The following is an 18,557-nucleotide window of genomic DNA, read 5'->3' as shown; positions in this document are numbered from 1 at the left end:
ATTTATTAGTCCCGGTAGGTTTTCTTTAGGTTCTTCGTACATAAATCATGAACATAATCATGTTCTCTGTGAATTAAGACAATTTTATTTCTTCCTTTCCAATCTATACGCTTTTATTTCTTCTTCTTGCCGCTAGCACTACATAAGACCTCCGACTTCACGTTATTTTAGGTCAAGGAAAAACAGATAAATTGATGACCAAGAAACTCTTCTCACAGACCAGCAAGTCTTCACGACGATGAGGATGGATACAGAAGGTCATTCAGGTGTGCACTAAAACAAGACAATTACCTGGAAATTTTGAAGAGTTGAGTGGTGGTGCAGCATAAAGTTTACAGTAAGATAATCCTTTAGATCTCCAGGCCTTGTTCCACAAGCTACTTCCAAAATATTATTTAAGACCCAATCTGAACTTGTTTCCTGAGAAACAATGCCCTACAGCATGTTTCATCAAGTGTATGACATCTGCTTCGCAGACTATGCTGTCCTCCTGTCTGCTTTTGAGTGGGGTTATGGGTAGGCCTTTGGGCTTATAATTACCAAATACTGATAAATGAATTATTCCATAAATCCACAAGATCATGAGAAATGGAAGAAGATTACCAAATATTTACTCCTATTGGTATTTTTTTTTTTAAATCACAGTTCCAACTGCTCTACACAGAGAGGTTAACTAATTACGCACTGACTGAATGAGGAGTTTGAGAAAAGAACCAAGAATACATTTTATAGACAGTGATAATGATGGTAGTAGCTTTTAACATGTCCTTTTTAGACAAGTCATCCAGTAATTCTGAGAAATGATTGCTAAAGACAGTAAAGCCATGACTGCTAAGAAATGAATAATGTCTTGAGAACCTTCCCAGCGAGAAGGCTCTTCACTGTACAGCTCTGGGCCTCCTTCCAGCCCAAAGCCTCTGGTTTGGCACTGGCCCTGCCCCCTCCCATTGGCCCAGAGACCCTGGCTGCAGCCATTCCAGAAGCCTATGAGGTCACTGGACACCAGACAGAAACTCCCATTTTTGGACTTTTTGTGCTGTTCCCAGATATGTGGCAACCTTAGTATCAAGAAGAGAATATGGGGTGTGGTGGGAAGGAGCATGGGACTAACAGGGACCTGGGTCCCCTCTGCTACTAACAAGCTGCCAGTCTCCAGCCTCCAGGCCCCCTTCCTCACTGACAGAATGAAGGAGCCAGGTGATAATACAGAGATGACAGGAACTCTCTATGTATTTGATTTTTATGGTGTGCAGTCTCCTCTCTCTCTCTTTCTTCCTTCCCTTTTTTTTATCTTAAGAGTTTGTAATGTACTCTTCCTAATATCACAATTCTTCTGAGAGTTGAGGTAGAAAGGCATTTTGTCCTTTTGACTGGTGAAAAAGCTGGAGTTCATAGAGGTAAATGTCACACAGCTAGGAAAAGCAGCAGAGCCTGTGGCAAGTGGCAAATTTGGCTCTGCTGACTTCTGGTCCAGTGTTCTTTCTACAACCTCATAGAAAAAGAGGCAGTGTGCCAGGCATACTTCTGTTGGCTGACAGTGTTTTTAAAAGTTTAAAATTATATGTGCTGTTCATGTGCACAGCCTCCACTGCTCCATGTTGTGTATGATGCCCACTGTATACTCATCTCCACAATCTGCCTGCCCTGGAGTTGGGATGCTGTCACAGAAACAGATGTGCATACATTATTTATTTAATTTCATTGTTTTACTATTTTTATTATTACACATATTTGTTCTTCTCTATTTCATCACTTCCCGATGCTAAATTTGTTGAACAGTTACAAGTAAAAGCACTGACTTTTCTAAAATAAAACAACCTAACTTTTAGTGATGAATTATCTTTTTGGGCAAGAATTACTTTGTTATACAAGAACAGAATATGGTAGCACATCAACCTTTCAACTAACCGTTTCATTCTAAGTCTATTCATCCAAAATTTTACTTCTGAAATTCCACCATCATCTGAATTTGGACATTGACAGAAACAAATAGAAGACTTTGTGAGACGACATCCCTCATCCCATTCTCCAAAGCCGCAAAGCAAAGGTATGGCTCCGGAAGACATGCTCTGTTAGAAGTACATAAAAGGATCATTCATACCTCTGGGTTGAGACTGAATGCTTTTGCTGGTTTTCCCACACAAAGAAAATCGAAAATGATTTCTTTCATTGCAAAATCTAAACGTTCCTGTAGTAAAAACAAGAACACAAAATGAAAATGTTAAAATATAAACTCAACAGAAAATGGCTATTTTCATCAATATGCACCAAGCAAACAGGTGGTGGCTAAAAGAGGAGGGGCACTGCTCAGTTTTGTGGCTTGCAGAGAACCTGGAGGAAGACCGTGCCCATCTGAACCAAGGGTAGGGCTGCTTCTGTTTTGTGTGGTGTGCAAGGAGGCCTTCATTATACAAAATATGTAATTGGCCTCTAAACCACAGTATGACTAATGACAAAAGGCCCCCCACACAAATCAAATAACCAAACACTTGGGGTATCTGGGCTTATAAAGAATGTGAACTCTTCCTACTTGTACTGTACCTCTTTAAAATGTATTTTTAAAGAGATCACTGCAAAATGATCATTTTTTTCTATTCTCTAACATTAAAAATCCTTTGGCTCATATTATAACAAATAATTCTGCATGTGAGACATGTAATCAACACATAAGATATATTAAGGTTACTTAATATATCAGGGGTGTATATATACATAGTATAACAGGTATAATATGCCAGGTATATATATAACAATAGTTAATATGTATAATTAATATATGTAAAAATATATCAGGAATATATAACAGAAATATATATATCAGGTATATATAAATAATTAATATATATAATTTATATATATAAATATATCAGGTATCTGTGTGTATATATATGTGTGTATATGTACATATTTATTTATATACATAAATAAAACAGGTTCATTTTATGCAACATATTCCAGAATAAACAAAGCACATTCTCAGTCACATGATAACTACATGCAGAAAAATTACATTAATTCCTTCACCTGCAGAGCAGGTAATGTCCTTTCCCTAAGTACAAATATTACAGAACTATTTCATTGCACCAAACTCAAAGACAGCTATCACTGTCAAATCATCTGTGAAGTAGCAACTGAACCTTACACTTTATATCAGTATCAACTGTACTTCAACAGTATTTTCATGCCCATTATTTCCTTTTAAGCATACAATATTCTGAGGCAAGCATTTTTATCCCCATTTTACAGATAAAGACACAGAAAAAAGATGTTCTCTGACTTGTTTAAGGTTATAGAGATGGCTCATGGCAGAGGCTGGACTGGAATAATAGTCTTTTCCTGTTCCTCTGCACAAGGAGGTCAAAGTTGGGGTAAACCCATTTACTCACAAAGTGTTTTGAAAAGTAAAACTCCTGGGTTCAAATAGTAAATTACATATTAAAAACTATGTTTAATATGACTGGACCTGTTTTTAAGTCATTAATATACATAAAGCACTTAGAACAGTTCTTGGCAAAAGAGTGCTTGATAAATGCTAATATTCCTATTAAATTCTTTTTCATAGGTTGAAAGAACATTATTATTTATTCCTCAAATTTTGCTAAATTGTTCTCTTTTGGTTTTCTCTGAACACCAGACCCTTTGCTTCCTCTTTACTTGTAGAATCCAGAGCAGAGAAACAGGAAAAAAACAGAGGTGAAGAGTCAAGACAATCGTACTAATTCACAGACTCTGTGACTCAGATGAGCCACTTAAACTCTGTCTCTGTTTCTTCATTTATCAGATGCTGAAAACACTTGACATACTCAACTCACAACTTGTTTTTAAGCAAAAGAATAGGCTGTGTGTGAAAACACTTTAAATCTTTCACAGAAGTCTAAACACGTAAGATACTAATTTAGACTTTCCATCTTTTAGTACTTCATAAGAAGGAGGCTGGCTGCTTAAAAACCATTAGAAGATTCCCACCACCAGAATCTTCTCCATTACCTGGGCAATGAACTGGATGATTTTCACAAAGATGTTCAGAGGCATGTCCCTTGGCACCACACCGCGGGACCCTTTGGGGAAAAGTGTTGTGATGATGGTTATAAGTCGGCTGAAAGATAAGGGGGAAAAGAGAAAACAAGCAAGATTGGCTGAGCTCCAGTTCTTTAAGGGAAAATGGCAGATATTTCATCTTATCTAAGAATCAGAGAGAATTCAGAAAAAGAAAACAAACCACCTCACCTCTTTCCATTAGCATAATTACTCTATGAAAAGTTTTTCTGGAAAACTAAGAGCAGTTGGAAAATTATAGCTGTTTTTTTGTTAAAGTGGCAAATGCAACTCTGGAAGTGGAACCTGTTGATCCTGGTAGAGGCTGGAGCTTTTGTAATGGGTGTTGAGCCAATGACTATGGAAAGCCTGAAAATGTTCCTTAGGACTTAGATCTTTTAGAAACTGTCAGCTTTGAATAGCTTCTAGTTGAGTTAGCATAGGTAGTAATAAAAGAAACACCCTCTGCAGTGGCTGAGTGATGTGGTTACCATTGACACAAGCCAAATCTTACCTCTGAGTAGCTGTGTTGCTTTCACATTTAATTCGAATCATGTAAACCCAAAGTAATCTGTAGAGAGATTCCAGTGCAACTCGAGCCATCTTGGGATCTTTGTTCTGTAACAGAAACCAAGATGTAAGACTGCAGATATAAATAGTGAGGTCTGAGGTTCTAGAGATGGCTCTTATCTGCAGGCCTGGAAAAGGCAAGCTCCAGGTGGATGGCTGGGTACTTATGAGACACATTGCATCACCTGGGACTTACAGAGTATTGGCCTCTCAATGCTTATAGGATAAATCATCCATGAGGAGGCATATAAACGGTGGGACAGAGTAATTCTGGGGGAAGCCATGTCATTTTCTCCTTTGCCAAGATGAGTACTCAAGAGATTATCTTCTCCCTCCAACCCTAGGGAACCCAAATTCTTCAGCACCAATAGGAGAATCAGTCTGTTTTTTTTATTGTTGATTATGTCCTTTTAAATCCTTACTGTTTTGATTCTCCAACGCCTCTGCCCCATCCCCATCCCATCTGATTACCCTCCAATATTTATTGAGACTAATGTGTACTAGGTACTGTGCTAGAACCTGAGATGCAGAGATAAAAGATAATCCTTTCCCTTAAGATGTTCACAATCTATGGGGGATGGGAGTCAACTCTACAACAGTATGAAAAACTGGTAGGGACAGAAGCAAGAGGATAGGAAGAAGGGCAACATATGGCAAACTCAAGGAATGGGGTCAGGAAAGGATTCCAGGAGCAGATAAAAACTCAGATGACTCATGCCTGTAATCCCAGCACTTTGGGAGGCAGAGGCAGGTGGATTACGAGGTCAGGAGTTCAATACCAGCCTGGCCAAGATGGTGAAATCCCGTCTCTACTAAAAATACAAAAATTAGCTGGGCGTGGTGGCGGGTGCCTGTAATCCCAGCTACTTGGGAGGCTGAGGCAGAGAACTGCTTGAACCCAGCAAGCAGAGGTTGCAGTGAGCTGAGATGGCGCCACTGCACTCCAGCCTGGGCGACAGAGCGAGACTCTGTCTCAAAAAAAACAGAAACAAAAACAAAAACAAACAACAACAACAACAAAACTCAGATGAACCTTAAATCCATTTTTGCTGTACTCATTCATAATGCACACACATTTGAGTTACTATGCTGAGCCTGCCACAGTTTGTGGCCCTAGATACTTCGAAAGGTGTAAAAAAAAAAAATGGTGGGAGGGAGAGGTTTGTAGGCAGAGGCAAGAGCACGTGGAACCTGAGAGAAATGGAGGAGCAGAGGGCTCCTGTTTTGGAGCCTGGGAATCCTTTGTATGCTGGTGAAGGGCCAGTGCAAGGCCAGGTGAAGGAGCAGTAGGTGGTGAGGCTTGAGAGGAAAGCAGGGGCTACATGAGGCACCTTTCATGAGGAGAATAGGCTTCTCATGATGGTGACAGGCAGCCAATGAGATCAGAGAGACCACAGAGGAAGTCCAATGTCTACAGCATGGGGAATGGAGCAGAGGCAGGGAGACCAGCTGTGGGCACCCAGGCATTAACAAATCAGTCAGAGAGGAGAGTGTGGGTTTCGTCATCTGTGGACACTTCATTCCTCCATTCCTTACTTCTGACCCTCACTCCATCCTTTCAAACAATTTTATAGATTTTGTCCACAAAATTTCTCTTGAATTTGACATCTTATCCATTCTCAGTTCCTTTGCTATAGCTCAGGCTCCCAACACTGTCATCTGGACTGCTGTAGTACCCTCCTAACAGTCTCCCTAAGTCAATCCCTGCCCTGATGTCTATCTTACACCGATTATAATCCTTTCTATATAGAAATCACAGAATCGGTAGTTTCCCTGGTGCCTGTGGGATCAAGCTAACATTTCTTGGCCTGGCATACAAGGCTAGTCAATAGCTGGCTCTAACCTATCTCTTCTGCCTCCCATCCTGTTGCTCTCCCGCAAGCTTTGTAAACCCTAGCTAGGCCACGTTCATTCTATTTCCATGATAGAAGTGTCCTTCCACCCCCATTCCTGAATCTTTCTTTTCTCCCAAGTGAACCCTGTTCATTCTTTACAGTGGGCTTGGATGTCCTCTCCTTTGTGAAGCCTTCTCTGTTCCTCCCTGATGCCTTCAATTCCAGCCCGTTAAAACTAATTATTTCCTCCTGAGTGTCCCCTGACTCTCACACATACTTCTAGCATAGCCCTTCCACTCCTTACCTATGGGGAGATCTTGTTTAAACATCAGTTCCCACATAAATGATAGGTTCTCTGAAAAAAGGGGACATTATTTACCCCTAAGATCTATTAAAATTTCTGCTGTTCTGCATGGGGTCAATGAATGTTTGCTAACCAGTCTTTCAGTGTCCTAACTTTCTGATAGGTCTTTTGCCTTTATGTTACTTGTCTGTCTCCATTTATTTAGTCATATGATTCTCTTTTCTTCTTAGTGTAGATAATTTAGGTACTGATTTTTATAGAATTTGTAATTGTTTAGAAATGATCTGGGATAAAGTTTATCTTTAAACTGTTACTGAATAAAGATGTGTGGTCATTATTCTAAAAGTCTAAATTTCCATGTACATTTAGGTCTGTTCTGCATTTCCTTTTGTTCTACTAGTCTGTCTATTCAAGTACTAATACAACATCATTTTAATTATTCAGGTTTTATAATGTGTTAATATCTAGTATGGCCTACTTTATATAGTCCATTGCTTCTTTTTTTAATTTTTAGCGGTTTCCAAGATGTTCTTGCATGTTTATTCTAGATGAACATTATAGCTATTTGTTTAGCTTCATGGAGAAAAAAAACCTGGCTTTTTAGAAGCACACATTTATGTAGAAGTTTTTTTTGTTTGTTTGTTTTGTTTTTTTTGCCTGTTAATATAACAGGTAAAATTTGTCAAATGTTTTAGTTACTTAAAGGGGACTTGAAACTAGTAAAGCTGCATTTAAAATACTCGACCATTTAAAAATTTCAGAAATTCTGACTACTCGTCTTCCAATTGGTCCAAATCAGCAAATGCCTATGGTGTACTTACATGGTGGTTAAAAGCAGACTCCACACACAGACTGCCTGGGTTTGAATCCATCCTTGCCTTATAATTTATTAGCTGTGTGGCCACCTAGAGAAAGCATTTTAATCTTTCTGGGCCTGATTTTCCCTGTCTGTGAAATGCAGATGATAATCCTACCTCCATCACAGAAGTGTATGAGAGTTAAGTGAGTTAATGCACATAGGGTACTTAACACTGTACCTGCCTGTAGTATTATTATGTAGAAGACACCTGCCATCAAGCAGCAAACAAGGGAAATGTAGCCCCTGCCTTTAAGGAGCTTCTCTTCTAGTAGAAACATCTTTTCCTTTGTGAATTTCCTTTTTTAAAATATATATAACAGTTTATATTTGCATAGCATATCATTTGAAATTCTTTCATATTCATAATCTCTTATTGTGAATCATGATGAGGAAGGCAAGTATCATCTCAATTTCACTGTAGACCATAACTGAGATCTCTAGTTTAACTGATTGACATTAGTGTCTTCTGTTTCAACTTCAACTTCTTTAAAATATTTGTCCTGTCCCTCCTGTCTACCATTTTTCTAGCATCTTATTGTGACTAATATTCTTTCACTCTTAAGAACATTTTTGAGATTATTTTTGCTTCCATATGCACTGAAAAGCAAAGTAGCGAACTTAGGTTTTAGTTTGTTTTGTCTGTGGATTATGTACTGTTAATTGGTTTTTAGCATTTCAAGATGATATCAGATCATTGCAACTGCCTCCTAAATGGATTTTCTGGCCTCTCTTCCATTCTTGCACAAATGATATTCTTGAAAATACAAACAATTTTTTTACTTTCCTGCATTTAAAGTCCTTAAGAGGCTTCTAATCACCTACTGGACAATGTCCAAATTTCATAATATAGCACATGAGGGGCCTTTTGTGACCTGGCTCCCTTGTACCACTTCCTGCCTCTGCCTTGTGGTACGTGAACCTTGCACTGCAACATCCCTTTTGCAATTCCCTGCATGCCTGGAATGCCTTCCTACCCTTGTCTACTTGGATAACTTCAATTAGGTGACATCTCCTCTTACTACATTCCCCTGCCTCTCTACTCCTGTCCCAATCCTCTGGAGAGGCTACCAGGCACCCCTGCTCTCTTGTTTTCTAGGAAACAGACATCCTTTACTTGAATGTTTCCTACCAGACAGTGAGTTCCAGGCATTCTGATTTGTTCATTTTTGTGTCCTCAGTGACTACCATACAGCAGGTTATATATTAAAAACAAAACCAGAAAGTATTCAAAATCAAAAACAATCTGAGTAGTAGCTGAACAACTTGATGCATAAACTAGATTCATTTGTACAGGACCTATGAAAGACAAACTTTGCCATGTAGGTGAAGCTAATTTTCATATTATAATGACATTAATAAATATCTTGCACTTGTATGGAATTTTGGTATTTCAGATGTGCTTTCACGTAACAAGATGTCAATTGAAGGATTTTATAAATGAGGGAAGGCCCAATAAATTGCTCAAAGTAAACGACAGTAAACCAGGTTAGTAAACGACAGCTGGGATAGGAATTGACTTAGGCTCTAATAAGTATTGTTTTCTCAGAAATTGGAATGTATGTATTACATGGTGCTTTCCAGGGCAGGTATTTTATTTTAATCAATGCTGCACTTATATTAACTCATTTTAATTTTCACAGCAATGTATGGAGTAGATTCTAGGCACAGAGAGGTCAAATAACTTACCCAATCACACAGCTAATAAATGACAGTGCTAGAATCTGAACCTAGGCAATCTGGCCTCAGTGGCTTTAAAGCATTAAATTTTCCACCTCACTTTAATAGTATGTGGAGGCTGCACACGTATGCTATTGGTACCTACTCTACTTGAAGACAGCACTTCTTCTTCATCTGTCTTTGTATTTCCTTAGCAGCTAACAGAATAGCTGCTCGATGTATATTGTCAGGATGCAGACATTTCAGCATATGTCTCAAACCACTGATTTCTGTGTCAAAGATACTTGCTTCAAGATCAAAAAAACCATTCTCTGTTGGAATCTGCATCTCCCTTAATTAATTAACCAATAATTAATTAATAGTATGCATTTATTATGGCTCTGAGGTTCATTGATACAATTGTTCAAGAAACTAGTGGGCTTCAGAGTAGATCTTCCCTGGACCCTCTGCATCTCACCTCACTGCCAGTCACTGACTTCATGGAATGTGTCAGCCTATCTAATAACATGCCTACCTCCTTTAAATTTTGCTTTTAATTAATTTAGTTAAAACAATTCAGAGTTAATGGTAACAAGTGGGGACAAGTGAATTCACTGATAACTCGGCTGGTGATGCAATCAGTGGTATAGACCAATGTTACTCAAGTTCCATCAGCTGACTATTTGCACCAAGTCACCTGTGCTGCTTATAAATATGCAGATTCCTGGGCTGCACCTTAGATATTCTGAACCAGAACCTCAGAAAGTGGGCTTCAAGAAGTTGCATTTATAACAGGCTTCTGTAGGAATTCTTATGTATGTTAAGGTAAAGACCTAGTGAGACAGATAATTTTAGTCATCTGCTAATTTTGTTATACTTAAAATACCTTCCAGTTTTCTCTTCCATTTCAAAGAGAAAGCCATCTAAGTAAATCTATTTCTTTGTTATATTTTGCATATCACAGCAATACTTTCCATCTTTTTGACATTTCTTTTTGATACTTGAATCAACTTACTTTGATTATGATTCACCGGTTTGATGACTGTATATTATCCAAATAACCTATTGCTACAGTTTAGGATAATCTCTAAAATTATCATAACAACATTTTTATGGCAATTATTTTTCTATTGAATGGTTGGATAAATAAGGCATTCATGGAAAATAACGTGCTTGTCATCTTATTATTAATTTTTAGGTTCAGTTTATGTGCATTATTGGAATCTTTGAAATGTGCCTTTATTTTTGTAGATCTGAAACAGATTTTCTCAAGATTATAGAAATGAGATTAATAGTAAAGCGGAATAACTACATCTTGAAAATTAATAATTAAAATAGCTATACTATACCATTTAAATTTGGTATTTAAAAGAGAAAAGTAGTCATTTTAAAATAAATGCCATATATTTTAATTAATTCAGGCAATGATTGTGGAATCCTTAATATATTACTCAATGTCTCCATTTACAAGATAAAGATAACATTAATAAACTTACTATTACGTGAAAAGTTGAAAAAAGCATTCAAACTTCATTGCAATTATTACATACAAATATTGAAGTGCTATACACAAGCTTCATCAAATATATTTATGGCAACCACACTTGTTTTGAGATTTTTCTGGAAATCAAATACCCTGCTTGTACCTCCCTTGCCTGCCTTCCCTGAATGTGTCATTCTCAATCCTAATATCTATTAGGTTTTCTTTAGAGTAGTTATCATTATCTGTTTTTTTTTCTTCTCATGTATTTATTTATTTGCTTGTTGGTCTGTCTCCTCCACTAAATTACAAGGTCTAAGAGACCAGGGAGTGCTACTGTCTTACTCATCACTTATTCCCAGTACCTAGAACTGTGCCTGGTAGACTACTTATAAAGAATTGTTGGCAACTGACAGAATGGATTTAAGTCCTAGCATAAGTACTCCCTGAGAAAAAAGGAGTATTCTTTCTCATTCTGTACTTTGGTTTCTCCAACTTTGAAACTAAACTGAATCATGTCTAACCTTCAGATGCAGTATTGCTATCTGAGCAAATATTTGGAAATGCATAAACAACATTCATGAAAGCATAAGGAAACTCAGTGTAGCCCGTGGCATTGCCATGATACCCACAACAATGTATAGGAAGCCTCTACCACTCGCCTGCTCATAATGTATCTCCAGTGAATGAGAGCTATTATTATTATTAATCAAATAATTCATGTGTTTCTTAACCTTTGAGGTTTCTTTTCTGTTTTTTTTTTTAAATAATCTGGGCCTCACTGGTATATTATATTCATTTTTATAAAATATAAGAAATTTTGAAATTCTCCCAATTCATTTTATTTTGAAGGATAAGAAACTAGCACATAGTATTATGAACATCATTTCATTTTATTTAATTTTTAAATTTTTAATTTTTTTCTCATCTGCAAATGGTGACTCAACATTTTAAAAGTACTATTAAATCAAGTTCACAAAGCATATTTCCTTTTGTCAGAATTAGGTGTTGTATGGCAGATGTGAAGGGAATGCATTTTTTATAGCACAATACGTTCAGATTCTGACATAAAATACATAGAAGAAAAAAGTATTGGTCACCACGGACCAAGAGTTCCTGAAAGATGTGAATGTCTCAGTGAAAAGGTGCTATACATTTCTCATCAATTTATAATGGAATATTACTAATAGATGCTTAAGTTAATTAAGTAGAAAAATTAAAGATTTCAAGTCTGTGCTCCCAAAGCAACCTGCTTCTGACTGACTAATGCTGGGAATAAACCAGGGCACTGACATTAAGTGAGTGTTGACCCTGAGAGCTTGTTTACATTGAAAGTGGGCAGGTTTTCACACTCACACACACTTCTGCTCTGCTCTGCCACACTGCCCCTTGATGGCTCACCTCTACAGAATACATCAAAGGTGGCTACCAAAGGTCAGCATGTGGGATTCAGGTGCGAAGTTCACTATCCTGAAGCATCTGTGGCTGGGGAGGGGTAAGGAAGGCAGGGAAGGGTGCAGGAAGGTGCGTCGGGGAAGGGTTGGTTTGGTGGTCACTTATGAAATGGTAGAATTGGCTCTAAATCCCATAAAATACTGCAGCAATTCAAGACAAAGTATATCTTTGAAGCTGTGTTAGTTTTTTCTCAGGTATTTCTTCCTTACTAAGGACTCAAGAGGTTTGGAAGGTTTTCTGAATATTAATAACATTTTTTAAACGGTCCATTCAAATCCCTACTAGGTTTAGTTCTAAATATATGCGATACAATTTTATTTCATTTTTATCTTATCAAGGATATTTTTATATCTTTTAGCCTTGACGTAGTGAATTCAAATAGATTATTACCCATAAAATAAGACATCATTGCCTTTCTGCCTTACTTTGCCTAATTATTTCTTTCGTGATTCGTGGGGTATGTGACCTTTATAACTCTCAGAGGTATCTCCCTGCTCCTACCTTTTACATCCTTCACTGTCTGCATCACGCATTTTGAAACTTCACTACATATCCTCCAATGAAATTCTAAGCTTGTCAAGCACAGGGACTCTAGAATAATCTAGTTTTTATAGAATTGCCTTCCCCACTCCTTCCCACTTTCAGCACCTTCCCTAGCACCTCACACAGTGGACACTACATAAGTCCCTGCTGAACTGAATTCTGGAATGTGGTTCAGTCTCTATAGCATTCACTCTACATGCTCTTTCTGGCCTTACTGCCTCTTAGAAATCTTAGTGCTTGAAAAGTTTGCACAGGGATATACTGTCAGTGCCCAGGCCTGCTCCTCTCTGGGGTTGTATATAACCCTCATATTAAATCTTTCTGGTGGGGTTTCACTAGAGCTGTAAGCAATATTCTAACTTTGAAGTAATTAAGTTCCAAAGTAAGATGATCTGCTATGTTTCAAAAACAAGTTCAGACAAAAAATTGGGGTCTCTGTGGCCACAGCAATAGATTGTCATGAAAAATATTATTTTAATTCCAAGCAAAAACCCACACACATTATACATAGAATATACAGAAAACTGCACTATAAGCACTCTCAATAATTCCCCTCTCTGTTTTCAATAAAGTGACTATTTCCTATCTGTGTAAAATGTAATAGAAAAAAAAATTTAATGAACTAACAGCTGGATAACTTGGAAGCGGACCAATTAACAAATGACACTAGGCTACATGTTAGAGCTATATGGCAGATCCTCAAAAAAAAACAAAAAAACAACAAAAAAAACCAAACCTGAAAGTGGCCTTTATGTAACACTTGATAACCCTGAAAAGCATTTCATTTTTTCAGAGTACTTAAAAGCTTAATTCTCTATCCACTGCTATTATATTTCACTGCCAATTTGAAGAAAATGAATGATTCTAATCTTGGATTTCACAATCAGCTTTTAGAGCCAGCTCCTAGTTGGTGCTTAAAACAGCTCTAATGCAGATTATTGTGTAATTATGGTAAATGCCAAAATAATATAATTAATCTTAACTACTTCACCAAATTAAAGCATCATAGAAAAAAAAAGGTAACGTGTATAAGCACATACAAAATTTTGTAACTAACTATATTCTTAAAATTCAAAAGCAGCTAATATCAAACTGGTAAAAGAAATTTAATCACATCTTTGGACACAACCAAGAACAACTGTCAAAAATACATCCTATTTGCACTTATGTTAGGGATAGTTTTCATTTCACTGTCTTTTATCAATAGGTTACTAAAACTTAAAACATGTTCACCACTTTTAAGTTATAAAGTCCATTTTAAAGACCCAGCACCTGTGTAGCAGGTGTATTGCTGGAAACAGTGAATGCTTAGGACTGACTGCCATGTGGCTTGAACAGGTTACCTTCAAGAATCACAAATGACAGTGACAAGAAAGAAGTGCTCTCTGTTGCTAGGTCAGTCCTTCCACAGACTGGAGCTATCTGAGCAAAATATTTAGAACTTTGCTCAGATTTTGCCCCAGAGACATTCTTCTAGACTGGAGGGGATAGAGGAAGGATGGGAAGGTATAAGTGAGCTTCTGAGATCAATTCGCATGCTTCTATTAGCTGAATGTGGCCCTTATTCTATTTTTAAATCATTTAGATAAAATGTGACAATGGATGCATATAAAGGAACATTTAATTCTACTTTTAAAGTGATCCTTGTTAGAATAGATTTATTTTTCCCAAATCTGAAGTGATTTATCTTATTCCTAGTCACTTTCTAAAATTGACTATATTTAATAAGAACTCTTATTAATATTTTTTCATTATTCCACCAGTATAGGACAATTCCCCTGGCAAACATCAGGAGTCACTTCCAGAAGCACATCAGCCAGCCTAAAAACTACTGTAAATTTTTTAAAGAGATCGTTTTTGAGCTGACAAATACTAACTTTAAGGTTGGACAAGCAGTTGTTGAGGAAAATGTGCCACCTGTTCAGGAACAGCTGCTTCTGACTGACACAGAGCAAACAGGTCACCAGGGGGTACAAGGCCTGAGGAGAAAGGAGAGGAGGTCACAGGATCATTTATATTTCAACACACCAGGTAACATACATTCTCTGTACCCACTACCTTGCCATCTCCCTCGGGAGCCCTGTGGGCAAGAAACAGGACACTGTGTAGCACAACAGTGCCCAGTGGATGCAGGGCACTGGCACGCATTTCACAAACGCTTTCTGATAATGCTGGGGATGGAATAACCAAGAATTATGGATAACGTGTAATAAAATGAAAGAAGTTTCATGTATAATAATGCAGAAATCTGATTCAATGATTTAGACTTTACTTATAAAATTTAAAAACAAACTTACCATCTTAGATCACTCTCTTAATCTCCAGAAAAAAAAGCAGGAAGGCACACAAATTTTGAAAATGTTATTGGCTTTTTTGCTCATAGACATCTAATAATTTGTCCCTATCTTAGAGGTAGTTGTCTATATTTTCTTTTGCATGCAACCTTCTGGTAATTAAGGAAGATTCCTAAAAGAAGTGTTATTGCATTGGTAAACTCTACCAAGACAAATTTAACCACAGGAGGAATTTGCTTATGACCAAATAAACAGAGGTGCTACTGTGCTTTTCCTGCCTAACTGGGCCAGCTTCCCGCAGCAACTTGAGAAGACAGCAAAGGTAATGAACAGCCACAGAAAAAAATCATACATGCAGAACCCATCACCATTTTGCTAAGCCAGATGTAACAGACCTTTATGATTCCCTCTTAATCAAGGGCCATGAAATAAAAATGTAATTGGCTCATCTGTTAACTTGAATTAACAAGAAACAACTGCCCACAATGCTTAACAGTTCATTAGTCGTTTTTTTTTTTAAATTAACTTAGTTTTAAAGGGACTTGGAACTACTGCTACCATTGAGTGCAGCTCTAATGCTAGTCAGTAATCTAAAAAATATGCATGCAGTTAGTCACAATGACCACAGAATGTAGACGAATGAGCAAATTTGTCACCACTACCAGCAAAGCAACCCTAAGTACCTGCTCAAATCATGGTAGGGATGCTCATCCTTTGGAGACTAGCATAAACTATGCCAGTAACCAGATCCCTAAACAACTTGCTTCCTCCTGACTTTCACATTACAGCTGTTACATCACTCGCCGATTCATAAACCAAAGCTTTATTCACCATAGCGGGTAAAAGGTGGTGGTAACCTAAAAGATTTTCTATACTGCTCTTCAGTACCGAAACCTTCCCAAGAATTATTTTCCCAGCCTTCAGATAATCCTTCCTATGGGCAACTGTCCATTTCCCAACTCCTTTTCCTGCCTGTTTCCATTTTGATCCTAGCATCCAGATAGAAATTTGCCAGGGCAGGCTCCTGGGGATTGAGAAGAGAAACTGTTATTATAAACTTTAGCCTTCAGATTGGAAAAAAGTTCTCAGAAATTAAAATAAAAATCAAGTTAAGCCAATCTTGAAAGTGAATAACAGACTCCTTAGGACCAGAGGGTCATCTGAGGTGATGCGGTCTAATCCCCCTACATGAATATCATTCAATCATGGTCAATACAAAAAGCCAGCTTCAGTTTCAAATGCTGCCTCTTTTTGAGGGAGCTTTAGGTACTTTTCCTATCTGTGGAATCCTTAGGATCCTCAAACAGATTCCTGTCTAGGAATTTTAGTCTGTGCAGTTTTGTTTGTGTTTTCGATTTTCTCATAGTTACTAACCAAGGAATGCTTCTTTCGAGAAGAAAGTTCCAGCGTGGTGTCATACAGGCTTTCCACAAAATTTCTAAGGCAGGGAACATTTACTTCATTTTTAACAGCCTGAAATAGAGATGCATGTGAATATTATACTAATAAAATTGTTGATTTTGTGATACAATTTGAAGGAGTTTTTAGAAATGAAACTCACAGCAGCAACTGGAACAAGTATTTCAACAAAAAGCCCAGCCAAGGCATGCTTGATATCTTTGTCTTTGACCTCGAGGAAGTAATGTGCACATTCCTGGGAAGCAGAAAAAGGGTATAGGGAGGGAGAGTAGGTTGAAATGTGCACATAGAATGTATTTAAACAAGTTTCAGTAAGTAGCTCTTAATTCAATCATGTATCAACAGAGCATATTTCATAGTCTATTAAAAATCACTGGATTCAAACATTTGTATTGAAATTTGTATGTTTGCAATGGCCTCAATGACATTCTGCAAGGCTGGTTTTTTCACTCTTATATTTCAATTCACTATTCTAAAAGGACAAAGCATCTCTAACCAGCAAGCACACGTGTATCCACTGAGTCACTGGTTGATTCATTCAGTCATTCACTTCCAATACATTTCTATTTATTACGTAGTGTGTGTGTTAGGCCCTGGGCTCCTAGTTAGCCCACAAACACAGATCCCCAGGGAAGGCAAACATGGGAAGAGAGGCAGAAGACATCGAACTTATTTTAGGCCCTATGCCTGACAGCCTCGGGCACAGAGCTGTTTACTTGTTCGCTCTGACATTTTAGGTGTGTTTATTATTCACCTAGTTTCATAAGTAAGTCAGGAACGTTTCCCTCTCCCACCTCGACAAGGAAACCTTTAGAAGGGTTCCTTAAGAAAGGACACTACTGCCAGTGGACTGTTGTCATATGTAAGGGTGTTCTTGGTTGCTCAATGACTCATTCTGTAGGAAAGTTGGCCTGCCAACATTTTTTTTTTAAACAAAATGTCAACTTTTTTAAAAGGAAAGTTGGCAGAATTCTGCCCATCTCTCTGTCCTTCCTGGCCTTATTGGTAGTAACTTATTGTGGTCTATATCAGGTATTGTTTTCATTCAAGAGTCCAGGGCAGCCAGATGCCATGGCTCATGCCTGTAATCCTGACACTTTGGGAGGCCAAGGCAGGCAGATCGTTTGAGCCCAGAATTCCAGACCAGCCTGGGTGACATGGCCAAACCCTGTCTCTACAAAAAAATACAAAAATTAGTTGGGCATGATGGCGGCACCCGTAGTCCCAGCTACTTGGGAGGCTGAGGTGGGAGGATCACTTGTGCCTGGGAGGTAGAGGTTGCAGTGAATCAAGATCATGCCACTGCACTCCAGCCTGGGTGACAGAGTGAGACCCCTGTCTCAAATTCAAAAAAAAAAAAAAAAAAAGAAAGAAAGAAAGAAAGAAAGAAAAGAAAGAGTCCAAGGCTAAATATAATAACATGTTAATATCTACACTGGCTATTTCCCTTTATTTTCTGTTGCCATTGGGAAGATTGCCAAAAACAATCCCTAAAGTCTTCATTCTATCAATATCATATTAAGACCTCAGCTCAAGATAGGCAACACCAGTACGGGAAGTCAGTGAAACAGCTTTCCTATACAGACGAGCTCTATAGTTCCCAGAATAGTCATCCTTTTGCTACATTATTTTGCATAAGTATGTAATACTCTCTCAAGTCTTAATTCATGTATATAGATACAGGAATTATTAATATGAGAGTGGGATAAATAATAAAATATTTAACACTTACTGAGTGTTTGTCATGTGCTAAGAATCCTCAGAACCACTCTCTAAGGTTAGTGTCATTATCATCACCTTGCAGATAAGGGAAGTGAGGATGGGAGGGGTTAAGTGTGACTGGTCAGGTCACAGAGCTGGTAAATGCCAGAGCTTGAATTCAAACCTGAGAAGTTTGATACATAGCCCCCCCAATATATAATAGTTTTATTGTGACATAATTTATGTAGTATGCAATTCACCCATTTAACATATACAATTCATTGACTTTTAGTATAATCACAGTTGTGCATCTGTCACTACTGTCAAATTTAGAACCTTTTAATGACACCCAAAGGAAACTCTACCCCTCAGCAGCCATCTGCAACCTCCCTATCCACTCCCCATC

At 37.7% G+C, this 18,557-nt stretch overlaps 1 protein-coding gene across 4 annotated transcripts in view; it reads right to left on the bottom strand.

Moving 5' to 3' along the window:
* Positions 1 to 18,557, bottom strand: part of FRY (FRY microtubule binding protein) — a 448,961-nt gene that overhangs the window by 144,926 nt on the left and 285,478 nt on the right. For all 4 annotated transcript variants that reach the window (XM_055096587.2, XM_055096586.2, XM_034936539.3 and 1 more), the window contains 6 exons: positions 16,593 to 16,685; positions 16,406 to 16,504; positions 14,615 to 14,716; positions 4,550 to 4,653; positions 3,988 to 4,096; positions 2,102 to 2,188 (listed from right to left, as the gene is read on the bottom strand). In XM_055096587.2, the coding sequence (XP_054952562.1) occupies positions 2,102 to 2,188; positions 3,988 to 4,096; positions 4,550 to 4,653; positions 14,615 to 14,716; positions 16,406 to 16,504; positions 16,593 to 16,685 (594 nt within the window). The remainder of the gene's footprint in view (positions 1 to 2,101; positions 2,189 to 3,987; positions 4,097 to 4,549; positions 4,654 to 14,614; positions 14,717 to 16,405; positions 16,505 to 16,592; positions 16,686 to 18,557) is intronic.

The sequence above is a fragment of the Pan paniscus genome, chromosome 14 (genome assembly GCF_029289425.2).
Source record: "Pan paniscus chromosome 14, NHGRI_mPanPan1-v2.0_pri, whole genome shotgun sequence".
NCBI lineage: Eukaryota > Metazoa > Chordata > Mammalia > Primates > Hominidae > Pan > Pan paniscus.
This window is presented reverse-complemented; position numbering and strand designations above follow the sequence as displayed.